General features: G+C 33.8%; 2 protein-coding genes across 2 annotated transcripts; one reads left to right on the top strand and one right to left on the bottom strand.

Annotated features, from left to right (window-relative positions):
• The first annotated feature begins 5,139 nt into the window (after nucleotides 1-5,139).
• LOC105179654 lies at nucleotides 5,140-9,981 on the top strand. The gene is made up of 7 exons (XM_011103293.2): nucleotides 5,140-5,838; nucleotides 6,067-6,169; nucleotides 6,297-6,820; nucleotides 7,006-7,108; nucleotides 7,200-8,032; nucleotides 9,318-9,422; nucleotides 9,560-9,981. Exons 1-7 carry the CDS (start codon nucleotides 5,305-5,307, stop codon nucleotides 9,653-9,655), a joined length of 2,298 nt encoding a protein of 765 aa, XP_011101595.1. The 5' UTR covers nucleotides 5,140-5,304; the 3' UTR covers nucleotides 9,656-9,981.
• Nucleotides 9,982-12,596: 2,615 nt separating this feature from the next.
• Nucleotides 12,597-17,075, bottom strand: LOC105179655 (protein TIC 22-like, chloroplastic). The gene is made up of 7 exons (XM_011103294.2): nucleotides 16,527-17,075; nucleotides 15,957-16,031; nucleotides 15,548-15,604; nucleotides 13,406-13,465; nucleotides 13,227-13,307; nucleotides 13,099-13,134; nucleotides 12,597-12,934 (listed from the first exon to the last, which is right to left on the bottom strand). The coding sequence occupies exons 1-7, from the start codon at nucleotides 16,743-16,745 to the stop codon at nucleotides 12,851-12,853; spliced, it is 612 nt and encodes a 203-aa protein (XP_011101596.1). The 5' UTR covers nucleotides 16,746-17,075; the 3' UTR covers nucleotides 12,597-12,850.
• Between the last annotated feature and the right edge of the window lie 952 nt (nucleotides 17,076-18,027).

Here is an 18,027-nt window from a genome sequence, read left to right on the forward strand (position 1 = left end):
AGGGTTTCTGGTGAAGGCACTTTAACACTCGAGTCCCTCCAATTTCAAGTCTTAAAAAGAATAAGGACAACAATTGGGGTAGTAGAAGTTGTACCTGATGGTAGAGTGCCCATATTTAGGTGGTGGTGGATTGTACTAAATCAAATACATAATCAATGGTGTATAGTAGACCGCATATATCCTCAATAATAGTGACAGGTGGTAGTCTTTGCGGACAAAAGCTGAACCACCATCAAAAGTAGTGATTACACTGACAGTGTTGTACTTCTATCTTTTTAACTAATTGAAGACCACTCACGTACCATAGTACTTAGTTCCTAAGAGGGTGACTCTTGTAACCCAAACCTTGAACATAAGTGTGCGAGGCCCTATTGCAATTCTTTTACAGTGACACAGCTACATTAAGGTCTCGACTTGCATTTAAAAGTCTCTTCGTGGCTTTGAAGGTTTTAAAGGGATATCATAAATATTCCTACATCAGAATTCCCCCCAACTTATCGAGTTTTAGTAGTTAAAACTTGATGAGTAGAGTCAGCCTACCTTCAATATTTTTGGTAATGTTCATTGCATCTCAAGAGTTACTTTACTTATAATATTTGAGACTATTCAACTTCCCTGACTCAGTTACGATTTTGCATTCAAATTTTGCATATGCTAACGGGGCCCCTATAGTGTACTAATTGATAGTGCCCGTCATTGAGGCTTTCTACAAGTGCACGTCTAACGATAGCTCCCCCCCCCCCCCCCCCCCCCTCTTTAACCTCATTTCTGCCTTTATAGTTTTGATACGATTCTATCCAATTGATTCTACTTACAGTAACTTTTATGCCCTACATCAAATAAACTTTAGTGTCAGGGGAGAAAAGGATATTTTGACTTAATAGCAAGAGGGGCATAAAGCTTGACTTAATCCGTAGAAGTTGTCTTAATCTGTAGAAGTTGTCTGTTGCGTGCCGTATCGTTATTTTGAATTAGTATATATGGTAACAAGTGGGGACCTTAAACAGAAGAAAATAAAGAAAAGTTGGCCACGTTTTATGTCGGTGTTAAGTATCAGAGTGTTAAATCGTAATATTAAATTGTTCTTCTTTCTATCAATTTAAATTTTTCTAGATAAGATACGTATTTATTATAAAAGGATATTGCAGTTCACACGACAGGGTGTGTCGTACTTTTAATTCCATAATTTACGAGTTTAGCACATTTAGTCCCATAAAATTTAATTATTGTAGCATTTTTAAATCTTATAGATAAGAATCGACATATTTGGTCCTATAGGTTATAAAATTTGTTTATATCTCATAGGATCAAATGTGCCAAAATTCTATATTTTAAGAGATCAAATATGCTACAAATTTTATCATATAGGACATAAAATGCTATGCAACTAAATGTGTTAAGCCCGTAAATTATGAAACAAAAAATGCAATTATCTTATTATGGTATCAAAACCAGCCAAATAAGAAGTTTTGCGCTCGAATCTTGTTACTGTCTATTCATGAAGGGGGAAAAAATACTTATAAAATGTGCGTGGAAGAAATATATTAAATACTAATATTAAATTATTTTCTCTTTCTCAATATCTCATAGGATCAAATGTGCCAAAATTCTATATTTTAAGAGATCAAATATGCTACAAATTTTATCATATGGGACATAAAATGCTATGCAACTAAATGTGTTAAGCCCGTAAATTATGAAACAAAAAATGCAATTATTCTTATTATGGTATCAAAACCAGCCAAATAAGAAGTTTTGCGCTCGAATCTTGTTACTGTCTATTCATGAAGGGGGGAAAAATACTTATAAAATGTGCGTGGAAGAAATATATTAAATACTAATATTAAATTATTTTCTCTTTCTCAATTTGAGATTTTCAGATAGCAAAAGCTAAGAAAATTCAATAGAAGTACAAAGTCTTGAGTTTAAGTTGCCGGAATTAGTACTCTATATTATTGATAGAATCTCTTATTACTTCGTTTTTAAATATTCAATAATAATGTATGCACATAAAACATTAATATTTCAAATTTAGAAATTAATGAATGATGTTACAATATTTTGATAAATTAGCATAGTTATAGGACCTTACGATACGGATCCAAATCTTGATACTACGGATGTCTAATTAGATTAAAATTTAATTAACATGAACGATTTTATTAAAATAGAATTTCTTATAAAACTCACTTTTATTAAATTAGAATTTCTTATAAAAATATAAAAAATAATGCTATTTTATTTTAATGTTGATTTTTTTTGGTATATTATAATTTACTTTTGCAGTACTTTGTTCCAATACATCATCATCAAATATAATTATTAGTATATATAAAATAAAAAAAATTAGTTTTAAGGATTAAATTATTTATTTAATTGTAAATTAGGAGTAAATTGCAAATGATAGAACTAATGGGAACTTGATTTGCAAGTTTTGTACTTCACACTTCAAAGGAGACATGCATGTGCTTTTTGACAGAAAGATGAGATCCAAAGTTGGAAGGAATATTTTTGCTGGAATTCAACGAATTAAAAATAAATTTGATGAGAGCAAAAAATATGCATAATGTTTGGATTCATTTTCAAAGTGTTTTATTGTGTTTTATGAAGATAAAGAGAAAAAAATAAAGATAATTAAGTATGTATTAGAGATAGTATGTATGTTTTTGTAGATGACAAATATTGTGTATGTTTTGACTTATTTGGGAGATAACTTGAAAATGAAAACAAACATAGTGATGGTGTTCGACCTATTTAGAATGGGAAATAGTAAAATATTGTTAGAAGATAAAAAATGTAAATATCAGTAAAAAAGGGAGTGTTATTACTCGATTTTTATGTTCAATAAAGAAATTGATACAGAATCAAAATTGTAGTAGGTAGGCTTAAATGTAAAAAAAGATGTCTTCTCCCTCTAGGGGAGCTCTATATTTATAGACAACCACAATTGAGTTGAAGGAAATCGCGAATTTAAGGGAGTATGACCTCAAAGTTGTTATATAATGCTGAACCCCCTCAAATCTGATGTAGAATTTCCAACATGTGGTGGATCCCCTCAGATTTGAAGGGACTATTGGAATATGTTGTGCATCTTTTGGGAAAAGTACTTCCAAGTAGATGGTTGAGTAATATTCTCCCAAGAGTCCAAGTCTTTTACGGTTTATAGTACTTTTTTTTAGCAGCGCCACGTGTTTTGAAGGGTTGTTGGTCTTTATTGGATTCTATGAGGGGAGGGGGGCTCTAAAGATCCTGCGTGAATGCCACCTAAATTCCCTGTGGATGCCATGTGGACCTTTAACTTTAGTTGGGGGATTTCAAGTCCCTAAGTTTCCTTGTGGTCCTACTGAACTTTTTTGGATCATAGCCCTCTCGGATTTAGATTGGTTAGATTTTTTTTGGCCAATTTATTTTCTTTGGCGGGCCTGTCGTTCCACCTAGGGGTTGTACCTGGATTGGGCTTTCTAGAGGCCTTATGGGCCCTCTCCCCAACTGAGTTTTTTGAAAGCACCATGAGCCTCACATTCCTTTATATTTTTAACCACTTGAACCTATTCATTTTTTTGCATATCAAAATTAATTATAATTATTAATTTATTAAAGATAAACAAATTTATATAGGTCATTAAAAACAATAATTTAAATTTTAAATAGTAAAACATATAACAAAATTACTTTTTTAAACAAACTAATTTTAAATTGTGTAATAACATCCATCCCAAAAATGAAATGCAAAATTACTACAAAATCCATTGAAAATAAAAACATTGTTGCAAATTCATTCTAAAATGTGTCGTATCGCCGCAAAAATTCATCCCAATATTTAATAGAAACTCGTTCATATAACCATTGCAAATATTTTTATTCGTATTCAAAATCTGCTCTGAAGTTCATTATAAACATGTTTCAAAATAAAACCAAAAATATATATATCCTTTGACAATTTTTAGGATTAGCACAACAAGTGTAGCAAAATCTATCCCAAATGTGGGACGAATTTTGTTTCACCTGTCTTATATTTTTTAAAACGTCATCAACAAGGACACAGCCATACCCAGCCCAAAGCCATCCCAAAATTCATTGCAACATTTATCGCCCCTCCCAATACTCGTACAAAAAGCCCGTTCCAATAAATTACTTTTTTTGTAGTGTGACTTAATATTCTTAACCCGACCCAATAAATTAATATTTATAAGTAAAAAAAATGCAAAATAGACAATATCTAAACTAAAATATACAAGTTACAAATTCTACGAGTGAAGGCCATAGTCAGAACAAGGAACTTCCATGCTTCGTTTTCAAAAATATTAAAAATGGATTTTTTTACATTACTTTTTTAGTGTAACTTCTTTCCCCCTGTCTATATCAAACTTTAATATAATAAATTAATTCAATTATGTATTCTTTATATCTAAATATATTATACTAATAAAAATAAAATTTATTTGTTATATTTAATATAATAATATAATTTCAAGAAATATCCAATACAAAAATTTAATTAACTAAAAATATTTTAGAAATGAAAATCATGCATTTTAATTTTAAAAACTTATAAATAATATCAAATAATCTTAAAATTTGACATTTCCATGTGTAAAATATGTGTAATAATTGCATTTGATGTAATAATATATAATTTATATAATAGTATAATTCCAAAAAATATCCAACACAAAAATTAAATTAACTAAAAATATGATAGATATAAAACATGTATATTGATTTTAAAAACTTATAAATAATATCAAATAATCTTAAAAGTTTGATATTTTCATATGTAAAATATGTATAATAATTGCATTTGATGGAATAATATTTTAAACATATAAATATTGAGGAATATTAGTTTTTTAGTATTTGTCATACTTTTTTAAATATAATAAATATAAATGATTAACCAAAAACAATAAAAAAATAGGGGTAATTTTGTCAATTCAAAAAGAATAAAGGCTGAAAATCTATAAAAGAGTTATGTCAGGCGCGCGTAGATAACCCTCCATCTTTTTTTACGAAGTTGGTCTTTTTTGCAGGGTTATAATTATTTGGGATTTTTTTGACTATGTAGTTAACACAAATAATTATTTTAGCAATTCTTCTATTTTACAGGGGGTAATATGCAATTTTCCCAAAAAAAAAAAAAAAAGAAGGCAAGAGCTCCAGCACAATTTCGCGCCACCAATGAGCATGTCTTCCCTCCAAAAACGCCTCTTCCTCTCTCAGAACCCTAACTCGTTGCTTCCGAGCTCTAAAGAACACTCAATACCCCAGGAAAGTTGAAGAAAGAAAAAGATTAAAAGATTGCCCATGGAAGAATCTGCCGATATTCAGTCCAGAAAGAGAAGGAGAAGCCGTGTACCATTATCGTCGAGTTCTAACCCTTTAATCGGCATTTTAACCCGCCGCAAGTCCCGGATATATTTGCACCATAACCGCTCCGGAATAACTCGCCCGGATCCGGATTCTAGAAAACCCATTTCTTTTCCTCCCGACATCGGATCAGTGCAAGCGTTTTGGGGGATCAATTGTAACAAGGCTTCGCGGGTTTCATCCATTAAAGATCTCCGTTCGAGACGGGTTTTCACGCCAGAGGTTAGTTCACTTCTTAAAGTCGAGGAGGAGGATCTGAAGGATGGGAGCACGTTGTTGAAGGGTTCAGATCGCCGTTCAGCTCCGGGTTTGATCTTGGATTCCAATGTGGGTGGTGCAGAGGTGGATGAGCGTGAAAAAAATGAGATAATGAAAGCTAAGGCAGTGGATGAAGGAAATGATATGGAAAATAGTTTGAATTCGAAGGACCAGTCTATTTCTGGAGACGGGTCTATTTCGGTAGCTAAATTGGTAATAAAGTACTCTTGGTTGGACCAAATTTTAATTTATCTAATGTAAACTATACCTTTATTCTATTTTTAGTTTCTACTAGCTTTTGACATATTTGTTTAATATTGGATGGACATGTGAACTACAGTTTGTATGGTCTCTAAGATGATTTGCTCTGTGCAAGTGTGTGTTTGGTGCAAGTTCTCTGTTAATAGTCTTACTATGTGTTAATGTCGACGACATTTGTAGGCTCTTAATAGGTGTGGGCGGAAGAAGGTTTTCAGGACTCCGAGCTCTTTCAGCTATAGAAGATTACTTCCCTATCTGATGGATATTGTGAATGATGACTCTAGTAAGTCGTTTCTGTTGCATATTTATCTATTTTAATGATGTGAGAATGTGAAGATTGAGACCATCAATATGATATTATGGCTAAATGCATGGGAGCTAATCAACATGTTCAAACTGTTTTTGTCTAGGTGTTTCCAAGATTGAAATAGTAGATGCTGGGACTCCATGCAAATTGCAGAAGTTGGATGGTGCAAACTCGGAAGTGTGGTCAATTGCTGAGAATAGCTACACTGCTAAACTTGAGGTTGTTGTGCCCCATGTTGATGACATAAAGCCATCAGATAACGGAGATGTGAAGAAGTTCCATATAGAATTGCCCTTCAATCAGCAGGATTTGAGTGGTGCAGAACATGGATTAAGTCGGACTACGGAGATGACTAAACCTATAGAAGTGAGACCAAAAGTTCATGAGAGCGGTGCAAATAGAATTGATACTTCAGTTGGAGAAGAATGTGGCCAGACGACCCCTCCTGATCGTGATGTTTTTACCAATACAGAGATTGGTCCTGGTGGAGAATCTATGAAGGCTAACAGTGTGCTTACTGAGAACCAAATTGTTAAGGGGTTATCAGTTAATGGTGAAAATGGCAACATTGATGTCCTGAGACTGAGTCCAAATAGCAAAGGTGGCACCGAGCAGATCAACAGATTGGTAAACATTCTTTAATCAATAAAAATCTTGTAATAATTCATTTTTCTTTAACAGAAATTGGAGCAGGTGATCATCTACTGTTAGTCTTTTCTGATGGGCTTGACCAAAGTAATTGCTTGCAGAATGCTTGTGAGACTATTTTAAATGATCTATTTGTTTATTTAAAATTTCTTGCATGCACCTAGGTTCCTAATCCATGTTCTCGACTGAGGCTGTTCAAGAATCCAAGATCACTCAGCTACAGAAGATTACTTCCGTTTCTGATGGACATGTCCAAAAATAATTCATGTAAGTCTTGTTCAAAGAATTTTAAAAGGTATTTCATATTAGATGGTAGGCTAACAAGGTAATAATCATGTGTTATAATATTTCTACATAGGTAACTCAAGAATAACTGAGCACTCAACGGCCCAGGCTTATCTCAAAGAAGATTTACATCCATTATCAACTGCTACTACTGAAAAAGATTATGTCAACAAAACTATAGTGGAGAACTCCTCTGGTGTACAGCATACTCAAGTTCAGATGCAAAATTTGTTTTCTTCAATGGTCCCTCTGCCTCCTTCAGATGGTTCATCTCCTGATACTAACAATAGTCCAGTTTCATCAATGCAACAATCATCTTCCAGCAACTATTCATCAAATGCTGAGCCCAGTGTATTCAGTTCTGAAACCTGCACTGACCCAATGCTGATTAATTTGCAGACAGGAGAGCCAGAATCTAAGAGAAAGTTAAAACCAGGTTTTGACTGTAAAGAGGATAGTTCAGCATCACCACCATCCTCCACTGTCAGTAATGATATTCGGATGGAGCAATCTGCTGCAGAAGGACCTGGGCCAGTTGGAAAAGAAAAGATGTGCTTGGATCTACGGTTAAAACTTGATAATAACATTGGAGAATCAATTGAGAAAGTTAATTTGGACCAAAGCTCGTGCCAAATGGAAGTATCCGGTTCTTTGTTTGCTTCTAATAATGGTCCTTACAAGGGAATACTAAAGAGAAATCGACGAGGATGCAGAGGGCTATGTAATTGTCTGAATTGTGTTTCTTTTCGTCTTCATGCTGACAGAGCATTTGAGTTCTCACGGAACCAGATGCAGGATGCTGAAGATGTTGCTTTAGAATTGATGAAAGAATTAGCAAACCTTCGACTTTTGCTGGAGAAAACTATCAGTGATGATAATGATCATGCTGCTATCCAACTCAATCCTGTAAGTTATACTTAAATGCATTAGAACAATCTTACTGTTGTTGTTTCGTCATGTACTGAGCTTTAAAGCATTTGGTTTTCTTATTGGTGGACAAAGAGTAATTGCTACTTTTGTGCAATGTAATATTTTAGTTTGCAGCAACATTCTTTGGTTTTAAGTAGTTTGGTGGCTGGGACCTTGACACACTTTGAACAACATAAAAATTTTGATTTGATTTGGGCAGTTATAGCCATAACCAAGTGCCACAAGCCAAATGCTGTTCTCTGATTATCTAAACTGCAAATATGGTTTCAGATTTTGCGACCATATCCTTTTAAAGATAATATTTACATTCCCGGCCAAGAGTATATCACATAAGTTCTAACAGAGTCGAACCTTTGACTCCTTAGTCTGAAATATCTTGGGAATACTTGTGTAAGAGAGTATTCACAAGAAACTGTTGTACAGTTGTTAAATATGTAAAGATCATTTCCTTGGTCCTGTTGTGAAGCTTATTGGTAGTATTTTTGTCACCACTGTTATGGCCTTGATCAAATTCATTTTTGCTTGTGTTAGGTTTCTTGTCTACACATTTCGTTAGACTAAACAAGTTTCTTTAAAGGGTTTTCCATTTTTTTCTTGAAAAAGAATGTTTTTCCACTGAATTAGTGCTTCCTCTACTGGGAATCATTTCTCTCCATTACACTGAAACCCTATTATCTTAGTGAACATATGAACTGGTTACTTATGTTTTGCATAAATACGTTTTATGTTTCTATTCTAAAAAACATGATTGAGATTTTTTCCTTTGATCATCAAGAAGACTTTTTGCATCCTGTCAAATATCTGTTCTAGTTGTCACAGCAGATTCTTCCATTCCTCAATTCAAATAAACTTACTTTACTATGTAACTATTAAGGGATCTAATCCTGTTCTGGTTATTTGTTGGAACTTGTAGGAAATAACAAAATGTTATTGCAGGCATTTTCTATATTTTGCTGGCCCCTTAACTCTTTTTATTGCCTATCAGACTCCATACCATTCTTGTCTTTGATTTCAATCTTTCAGTTGTATAACCATCATTTTCTGACACCTCTTTTACTCCTCATTTGTCATGTTCATAATGAAACCTTGCAACTTAGAGAAATATTGAGGAATTCAGTTGCTTGATATCTTTGGAGCGTAACCAATGCACAATGCTCTTCTCATAGATTCTTCATGTATATTCTTATTAGTATTGCCTCCTTTCTGTCACAGTTTTAGAAAGCTCAATAAGTCCCAGTTCTTTGGTTCTGATTCTGTGTAGGTTCAGGTTAAACAAGCATGCAATAAAGCACTGGAAACAGAAAATCTAGCAAAAGATCGCCTCAACCAGTTAAACTATGATCTCAGTGTTCACTGCAGAATCCCAGTATGTACACTTTCGTGTAATAGTAGTAATTTGAAATGCTTTGTTAGTAGTTAAAAGTTCTAGTTAAATTTATTTTACGCAGAAGTCACAGTACATTCCATTTCTTGTATGCATGAGTTTCGTTGTATCACTTACAGGCCTTGCTGCAGCCAAAGGTCACTTTTGCTAACTATATTCAAGAAAGAGCTTTTCCAGTGATAGACCCATCAACCAGTGCACAAAACAAACGATAAGGTTATATAAAGAGTTGTAAGACATCGATAGCTGATGTTTGTGCATGGAAGCTGGCTCATAATTCAGAGCAAATGCGTTGCACGGAAGAACATGGTATATTTACTGCGTTGGGCCTAAATGTGACTATAGAATGTAAGATGTCTTCAATGCATCAATGTGATGGTTGATACATGTTGAGGCACTGGGATACCTTTGTGCAGTAAGAATGAGCAATACATCCTGTTAAGATTTTGCAACTCATCATATAAAGTTGCTCGTATATGTGACAATTGTTTCTCAAGTATAGTCATGTCCTATTGATTGAATCTGATACCGATGGAGTGCATTATTTGGGACTTCTAAATTTTGCATATTTATTTTGAGACAAACAATCATGTTCGCCTAAACTTGGACTCAGTTAGTTTTCCTTTGGGTTAAACTAATGACCATTAACTGTCAAAATTGAAAAAACCTTTAAAGATGAACCGATAAGAAGCATGGACATTGGACCTGATTTGTAATATTTTTATAAAGTTATTATATTATAAATAATAAAATAAATTTATAAATAAAAGTGTGTTAATTAAAAGTTATTTTTACAAAGTAAAAGCATAGATAAAAATATAATGATTTTTTCTCCATTTTATTTTTTAGTTTGTATTATAAATATTATATATTTTTTCTATTGTAATATATGTATCTTTTTAAGTATAAGTAAATGTCAATTAAAATAAATAAATTCAGCCAATATAATTATATACATAATAAATACATAAAAAGTCGCACACATACATGTATATATGTTTGTGTATGATATTTAATGACCAAGAGCAATAAAACAATATATATAGTGATGCATATAAAAATTTAAAAGTACGTGCATTGTATACTTTACAATATAAAAATATATAAAAGTAAAATAAATATATATATTTTTTGATTTGATGCTTTTTAATTATAATTTAATATTTGTTGCCATATATTTTTTTCAATAAGACTCTTTCAATAATCTTATCAATGTGTACCCTCTAATCCTTGGGCCCACCTTCTTGTGGGAGAGAGTACTCTTGCCTTCTCCTTGAGGGATGTCCTGTCTCACGATTTTCTGCACATTAAAAATTGAATCAGTAGGACCATTAGCATTAAGTAATAATAATGGTGGGGCTGCTAAAGTTAAGCATTGAACGAAGGTAGTAATTATCCGTTGGAGGTCCTCTAGCATGAGGGGGACCATCCTTCCGAGGGAATCATTTGAGGAGGTGTGAACTCCTTCCATTGTTCTCACATCTTAGTTTTGTGTTCCCACAAATGGTGCTAACTGATATCGTGCAAAAAATGCACGGATTAAATAAAGGATGCGGGCAAAAAATATGATGTTCAGCCCACCTAAAATGGAAAGCGGTGAAACAAGTGCTAGATGATGAAAACGTATAAATGAGTGAAGAAAAAAGTGTTATACTTGATTTTGTATTTACAAGAGGGACTAGCATGGAATCAAAACTCTAAATACGAAATTATAATGCTTCTTTAAGCTAACATGAAAACAAAAATAAAAAATATAGTTGGTGGGCTTAGAAAGTGTAAAACATATGCATGTCTGAAGGTGTCCCTTTGACCACATCCTTCAGGTTGTGTCCTTCTAATCATGTGAATGTGATTATTGATCGTGTCAATATGTTTCTTCTCGCTGAGGCACCTCTCTATTTATAAGCAACAACAAGGTTGTTGGAGAAGGTCATGAATTGAGGGATCACGGCTTCAAAGTTGTATAATGCTCATCTCTCAAATTTGGTGCAGAGTCCTCCAGTGACTAGCTAATCCCCCTGGATTTAAAGGGTAGCTGGAAGATACCCCTTAGCTCCGGAGAGACTATTGGAGTCTGTTGCGATCTTTTGGAGGACAAGGTTGGAACTCCCTCGAATTTTCAAAGAGGTGATTGAGGAGCCTTCTCCCAACTGGACTCCAAGTCTATTAGGGTTTATAATCCTTCTTTCTAGCGGCTATGTGTCCTTGAAGACCTGCTGATTTTCTATTTTTTGGGTGATATCAACTTGGGCCTTCTCTTGTACTGAGCTCCCTGGAGGGTATCATGAACTTTACATTTTTTTTCTTCTTTTTGAACTATTTAAACCTTTTTGAGCTAATTTATTTTTATTCAGTCTTAATTGATATGCTTAGAGATAGATTAGATAGCATTTGAGCATATATAAAAAAATATTACAAGAAGCACATCATGTTGTTGTGCTGATTTTTGTGTTACTGAAGTCTATTGTTGTCATATCTGATGATTCAGCATTTCGTGTTCTGGCGTGCACTACTCCTATTTTCAGTATACCAATGTTTACTTGGCTAATATTCAGTAAAATACCATCTTTGCATTCTATAAGTATTCACTTTTATTTTTCTGAGTTTTTTCATTTGATAATAAATAACAAGAATAAATACAAAAAATTGGTTCTAGCATGCTCTTCTCTAGTGATACAGTAAATTTCTTAATTTTACATCACGTTCCCTTTTATAAAAATTAAATAAAACAATCATAACATACTACAACAAATATTTATCTTGTCCAAAAGGAAAAATACCAGTTTCTATGACCCCTTGATCATCAGCATAGTTTTAGATAGAGTTCCATTGGTTAAAATAATTAAAATAAATTACATCAACCCCTAAAATTAAGTTTAATTACATAAACACCTCATATCTTTACAAAATTACAAGAACAATTGTTAAGGTCATAATTGCAACTTACTTCAAAATCCTCTAAGACAAATTACATCCACGTCCCTTTAAGCAAAGTATCTGTAATTCTGTAAGTAGGAAATATTTATTTAATTAGACAACTCTAAAAAGTGTTGGTATAATTTAGGCAAAAGATTAAGCAAATTATAACTTATTACCTTCTAGACTAGTAATATAAAATTAATAGAATCTATATTATTATTTTAAGTGAAATAATAATTTAGAAGGAAATTAAAATATTTTAGAAGTTGAATCCTGTTTTACATGATTTTAATTTTGACATTGCTATATGAGAAGCTAATAAACTATAAATGATATGCAATGCATTCGAGAACCTCAACAAAGGACAGCACATATCACTACAGTCCACACCCTTCACTGCAGGTTGCTTTAAGTAACAATTTCCCATCCTATTTCCAGAAAGAACAAATTGCCGAAAACCACAGACAGAAGCTCTAGACACATGAGTGTGCTTAATATTGTCGGGATGGATCAGTAGAAACATCGAAGCCTGGAGGAATGAAAACAACATCATCCCAGGTGGAGACTGAGCTATCCTGCAAGATGAGCGAATATTGGGTAATATTTCTAGTCTTGGTGCTCAAAAGATAATCCAATGTAAAATTGGTGAAAAGGATCTATTGGTTCATAACACTACGCAAATGCTGAGAAAGCAATAAGATAGGCACAAAAATCGGACTTCCTGAAGATGATTCCTCACCTTCATCCCCTGTATTATATCCTCAAGAACAGCAACCTACCACAATAATCAAGTAAGGTGAATACAAACTAGTGAAAGTGGTTTTGAAATATCATATCCTGGGGAGGACAGGAAGTTGGGAGTTCAACCTGTATATCTCCTCGCCTCAGACTAGGATTAAACTGCTTCTGATCATTTGAAGCTCTTGATAGGGATTTCTCCAGATCCTCCTGCACATTTCATAAATATAGGGGAATATATTCAATTTTATGGGATAAAAATGCAGAAATGGATATTGGCAAGAGTTTAAGTCATCATCATCTCTAACCTTTCTGAAAAAAACAGGACGATATCTCTTATTTTGGCTCCTCAAAATCAAGCTTTTTGACTGCAATACAATGTTTTCAATGGGGATAAGATGACATGAAATTCAGAAATTAATGAGTCTAGCAATATCGACCCCGTGCTATCTGAATTGACACTGGCCACAAGTGAACCCGAGGTATGCCTTATTAGCTATTAACTTCTATAGAAAGCAAAACATAGGATATACCCTATGAAGTTGTAGTGGTTGATAGGGCCCAATTGGATAAAATGACTGGATCGCATAATTGTAAATTTTTATCCGATGTAAACATTGGTTTAGTGATGCAATTTGTAAATCTATGAAATGGTTGTTTGTTACATTGGAGGACAAATGAGGTGATAGAAGAAAGAAATCCTCAAACTGCCCTTTTGGTACTATTTTTACCCTTTGTTTATTTGTGTGTGTGTGTGTGTGTGTATTACATATATTTTTATATATTACGAAAACATATATACGCACACCCCAATAAATACACATAATAATGCACGAACTAAGAAGAAAACCAATTCTGGCCAAATTAACAATCCCAGTCAAATATACAGACACTGATATACATGCAAAACCAACAGATTTTACATCAAAAAGAAAGAAAGAAATAGATGCAACACTAAGCATCCATAATTAAGACAAAGAAACCTAAATTGTGAGCAAAAATTAGAGGCCCAAATCTAGCAATATCTAGCCTTATTTACCAAAGTAAACGACCCCTGTGAGTTCATTGTTTTATCCCAGTAACATAAACTTTCAAGATCACTGGTACCAAAAAAAAAAATAGAATAATCATATAACTGATGAAGCCAATTTAGTTAAGCCATTGTGATGGAGTAAAATAAGGCTATCTGAAGGAGCAAAATACCCCCAGCATTTCAAATTGCGAAACATGACCAAAGATCCGTGCATTTTCACAGTGCGATCCAGCCTGACACGGTGACCCATTATCACCAGAATTGATCCTATAACACTTGGAGGGCGGAGATTCTAACAGGTGAATCCATACAAGTATGGCCACTTGACCTGTAATATTCCAGAACTATTTGTCTTTCTCCTCGATCTCGCACCTGAACTAAATTAAGGATCGGTTCGGTCTTAACTATGGACCAGCCAACAAGACTAACTCATTTACTTAGATCCCTACCCTTATCCGGGATTGGATTACCCTTCCAGTGGACTCAGCAATCTCGACCATGATCACATTGAAAAGTCGTAGTACAACTGCTTATAGATCAGGAAACTTGTCACCCTCAAGGAGATCCATTTAAGGTGCTTGCATTAGAATCATAGTTGTTAAAGGCGCACGCCGCGGCATGCGCAAATTTGCATAAATAAATTATATATTCATGTATTCATATATCTTTTAACTTCAATATTACACAAACAATTAAATACAATAAATCTTAGAAATTATATTAATCACTATATCATAAAATATATGTGTAAAACAACTAGTAAGGGTTTTTCTCTTCTTTCTGTTTCTTTTTTGAATTTTTCTTTTACATTATTGTATAACTTTTTTTAAAAAAAATAAGTTAAAAGGTTTAAAGAAACCCTACATTTCTCTGTTTCTTTCTTTTAAAAATTTATTCCCTTTTTCTTTTCTTTCTTTTCTCCTTGTGTGAAACCCTAGTTCTCCTCATTCTATGAAACCCTGGTTTTGCGCAGCAGCAGCAGAGGCCGCCGAAGTCCCAGATTGGCATTGTCGCCGGAACCCTAGCACGGCGCAGCCTTCTCGACCGTACACCGCCCCTGTAGCCGCCCTCTGCTACTACCGTATCTTTGAAAAAAACTGGGGTTCGCCAAGGCGCAGAAGGCGCGCCTTTCTGCCGCCATGACAAAGCCCAGCACCATTTTCTGAAAATGGCAGTGGGCTTGTGCCATTAATAACTATGATTAGAATTCAAATAAGTTAACACAATATTAAGAATCAAGAAGGTATTCTTCAATATAATCACAAGATCAAAAACATATGTATCAAAAATGATTGTTGTGGTACTTTGATTTGATTCTGGAGTGATTTCCTCCACTTGTTCTATTTATATGTTTCCAAAAGTCGTATAAGGTTTTTCAAGAAAATAAAACTTGGAACCCCATGTAAGCGAATTGAACCTGGAAAACTGGAACCCCAGCGAAGCTTTCATCAGAAATGCCAGCATTTTTTCTCTCCTGTAGAAAGTGCAAGAAACAGAAAAAAATCAATTCAAAAAAGAACAATAAAAACTGCAAGAGCCCTGTTTGTGATAAATTTGGACTTCCAGTTGTAAATACCACCTAACTCAAAATCACAAGATTTTAACAGATCGAGCAACAACTTTCTTCAATAAGATCAAATGGAATGGTATCCAAGTTACAGGGACTCAGGGAGGACATGACAGCTGATGATAATACAGCAAAGTATGTGCAGAACAAAAGAGTATAGTTGACTCAGCAGGACAAGCTTCGCGAATGACAGAGAACAATAAACTGCTCAAATATAAGGTTATAAACTAAAAGGTGATGTTATGCTGTCAAGACCCACCATCAATGCATTCCTTATCTGAGAAGCCTCCGGCATCAATCTTAAAGCCACCCCATCAACATCAAGCTGAAAAATCTGAACAAACATTTTCTATTACTGCCCGCTCATATCAACCAAAGAAACCACCAAAACGAATAAACTTAAATGAAAATCAGTTGAACTTTGCATAATTATAGCTACAATGTTCAAAGATAATCTCTCAGAACTTAAAAGCTTGTCCCTCCTAGTATCCTCAAGTCCCAATAGTGCAGTATGACATCAATTTGGACCAAAACTTTGTTAAAGAGCCTCAAAGTTCATGACATTGAGCTTATAAGCCCATGATACTAATCAATCAGCAAAAGCAAAGATACTGCTCTAATGGACAAGGCATTAACTACAATTTTTCTCAGCATCATTCACTTACGATCCCACAAGAAATGTTTTGCACCAAATCAAATGGCATAGTCCACACACATAACTACTCACCCCTATTTCTAATTAAACAAACAGGTAAGCAAGCCATTTGCTCGACCAAATGCCCCGGTAATTATGTGTAGCCGAAAAAGAGAAAATTATCGCAATCCACACCTTGCTTAAAGCAACAGCGACAACTTGTGAACCAGAACTCATAGATGGATCAACAGACTTCATGTGTTTGAGGAGGGTCTCCGCATCAGCTTCACTAAAACAGAACAAACCAAGATTTTTCCCTGTATTCGTGCCCGAGACTAAGACAAACTTTTCACCATTGCTCAGTGCATACACCGGCACTCCAGCTAGTCTCTCCTCAATAGCCTCAGCTGACATAGCATAATTATTGGCACTGAAACTACTAGTACCGCCATTCGACCTGCTGTTGATGATATTGTTTTCATTTGAAATTCCGGCAAAAAAGGGACTTTTAAGCGGAGGGTTGGATTGCAAGTTCTGGAAGAAGTTGGAGACGTGGGTTTGGAGGGATGTGAAAGCTTGTTGCAGCCGTTGCGGAGGGTTTATTGGGATTAAAGAAATTCATCGGCTTTTCTTCTTGGGTTTTAGTAGCACTTGGGAAAACAATAAGAAAGGTTTTAATGTGCACTTGATATATGATGTGATATATATATATATATGTGTGTGTGTGTGTGGAAATGAATTTCGCCAGCAATCGTTTCGATGTTTACATTGATTTGTGTTTCGATTATATTGTTTTCTACCACCTATCTCTTATACTTACGTTATCTATTTTTGTTGTGTTGTATGAAAAGTCTCGAAAAACTTAACGGTGCGGTGAAAATTCATTTTTATAGAGGAGAGAATGCTTTGATTTGCATTTTTTGTTAATTTCTATTGGGTTTACAAAGTAAGCTTTGGAATAGATTAAACTCATGACGAGCTATATCTGAATATATTTTGTTTTATCAATTTAGACGATTCAAAATTAAAAAAAAATTACATATATTTTGAATTGACCTACAAAAACGTATAAGGCTTAAATTTGATCCGAACACTTATGTGAATCTATCATCTTGAATTTATATAAAACCCAAAATTATTATGAACTTTAATTTAAAAAAACCCAATTTATTTTGTGTTTTTAATTAGTAATTTATTCCAAAATTATTATGTCTACTCCGAATGAAATCTCGGCAGCTTTTAGCTGCGAACTTTGGTATACATAAAAGGATAAATTGCATATAAGTTCTTTGTGTTTCAAATTTTAGCTAAAAATCTCATGTGTTAAAAAAATAGGTAAAAAATTCCCTATATTTTTCAAAATATTACACGCTCTCCCCTTTCGTTAGGTTGACTTTGACACCGTTATTTTTTATTAAATTATCCGTTATACCCTTCTTATAACAACCATTGATCTCAATTATTAAAAATAAACAGTCCAAATTTTATTTAATTTAAAATATATTTTTATTTACATATATAATTATATATACACTATAATGTATAATGTATATATCCATATATTACAATATATATATATATATATATAAATATATAAATAATGGGCAGCGATGATCGCCGTCTACGTGGGCGGCAAGGCTATCGTTGCGCCGTTACCCAAATCTACGCGACAACAATGTTGCACTCTATAAGTAGG

Source organism: Sesamum indicum, unplaced genomic scaffold (genome assembly GCF_000512975.1).
Source record: "Sesamum indicum cultivar Zhongzhi No. 13 unplaced genomic scaffold, S_indicum_v1.0 scaffold00186, whole genome shotgun sequence".
Classification (NCBI taxonomy): domain Eukaryota; kingdom Viridiplantae; phylum Streptophyta; class Magnoliopsida; order Lamiales; family Pedaliaceae; genus Sesamum; species Sesamum indicum.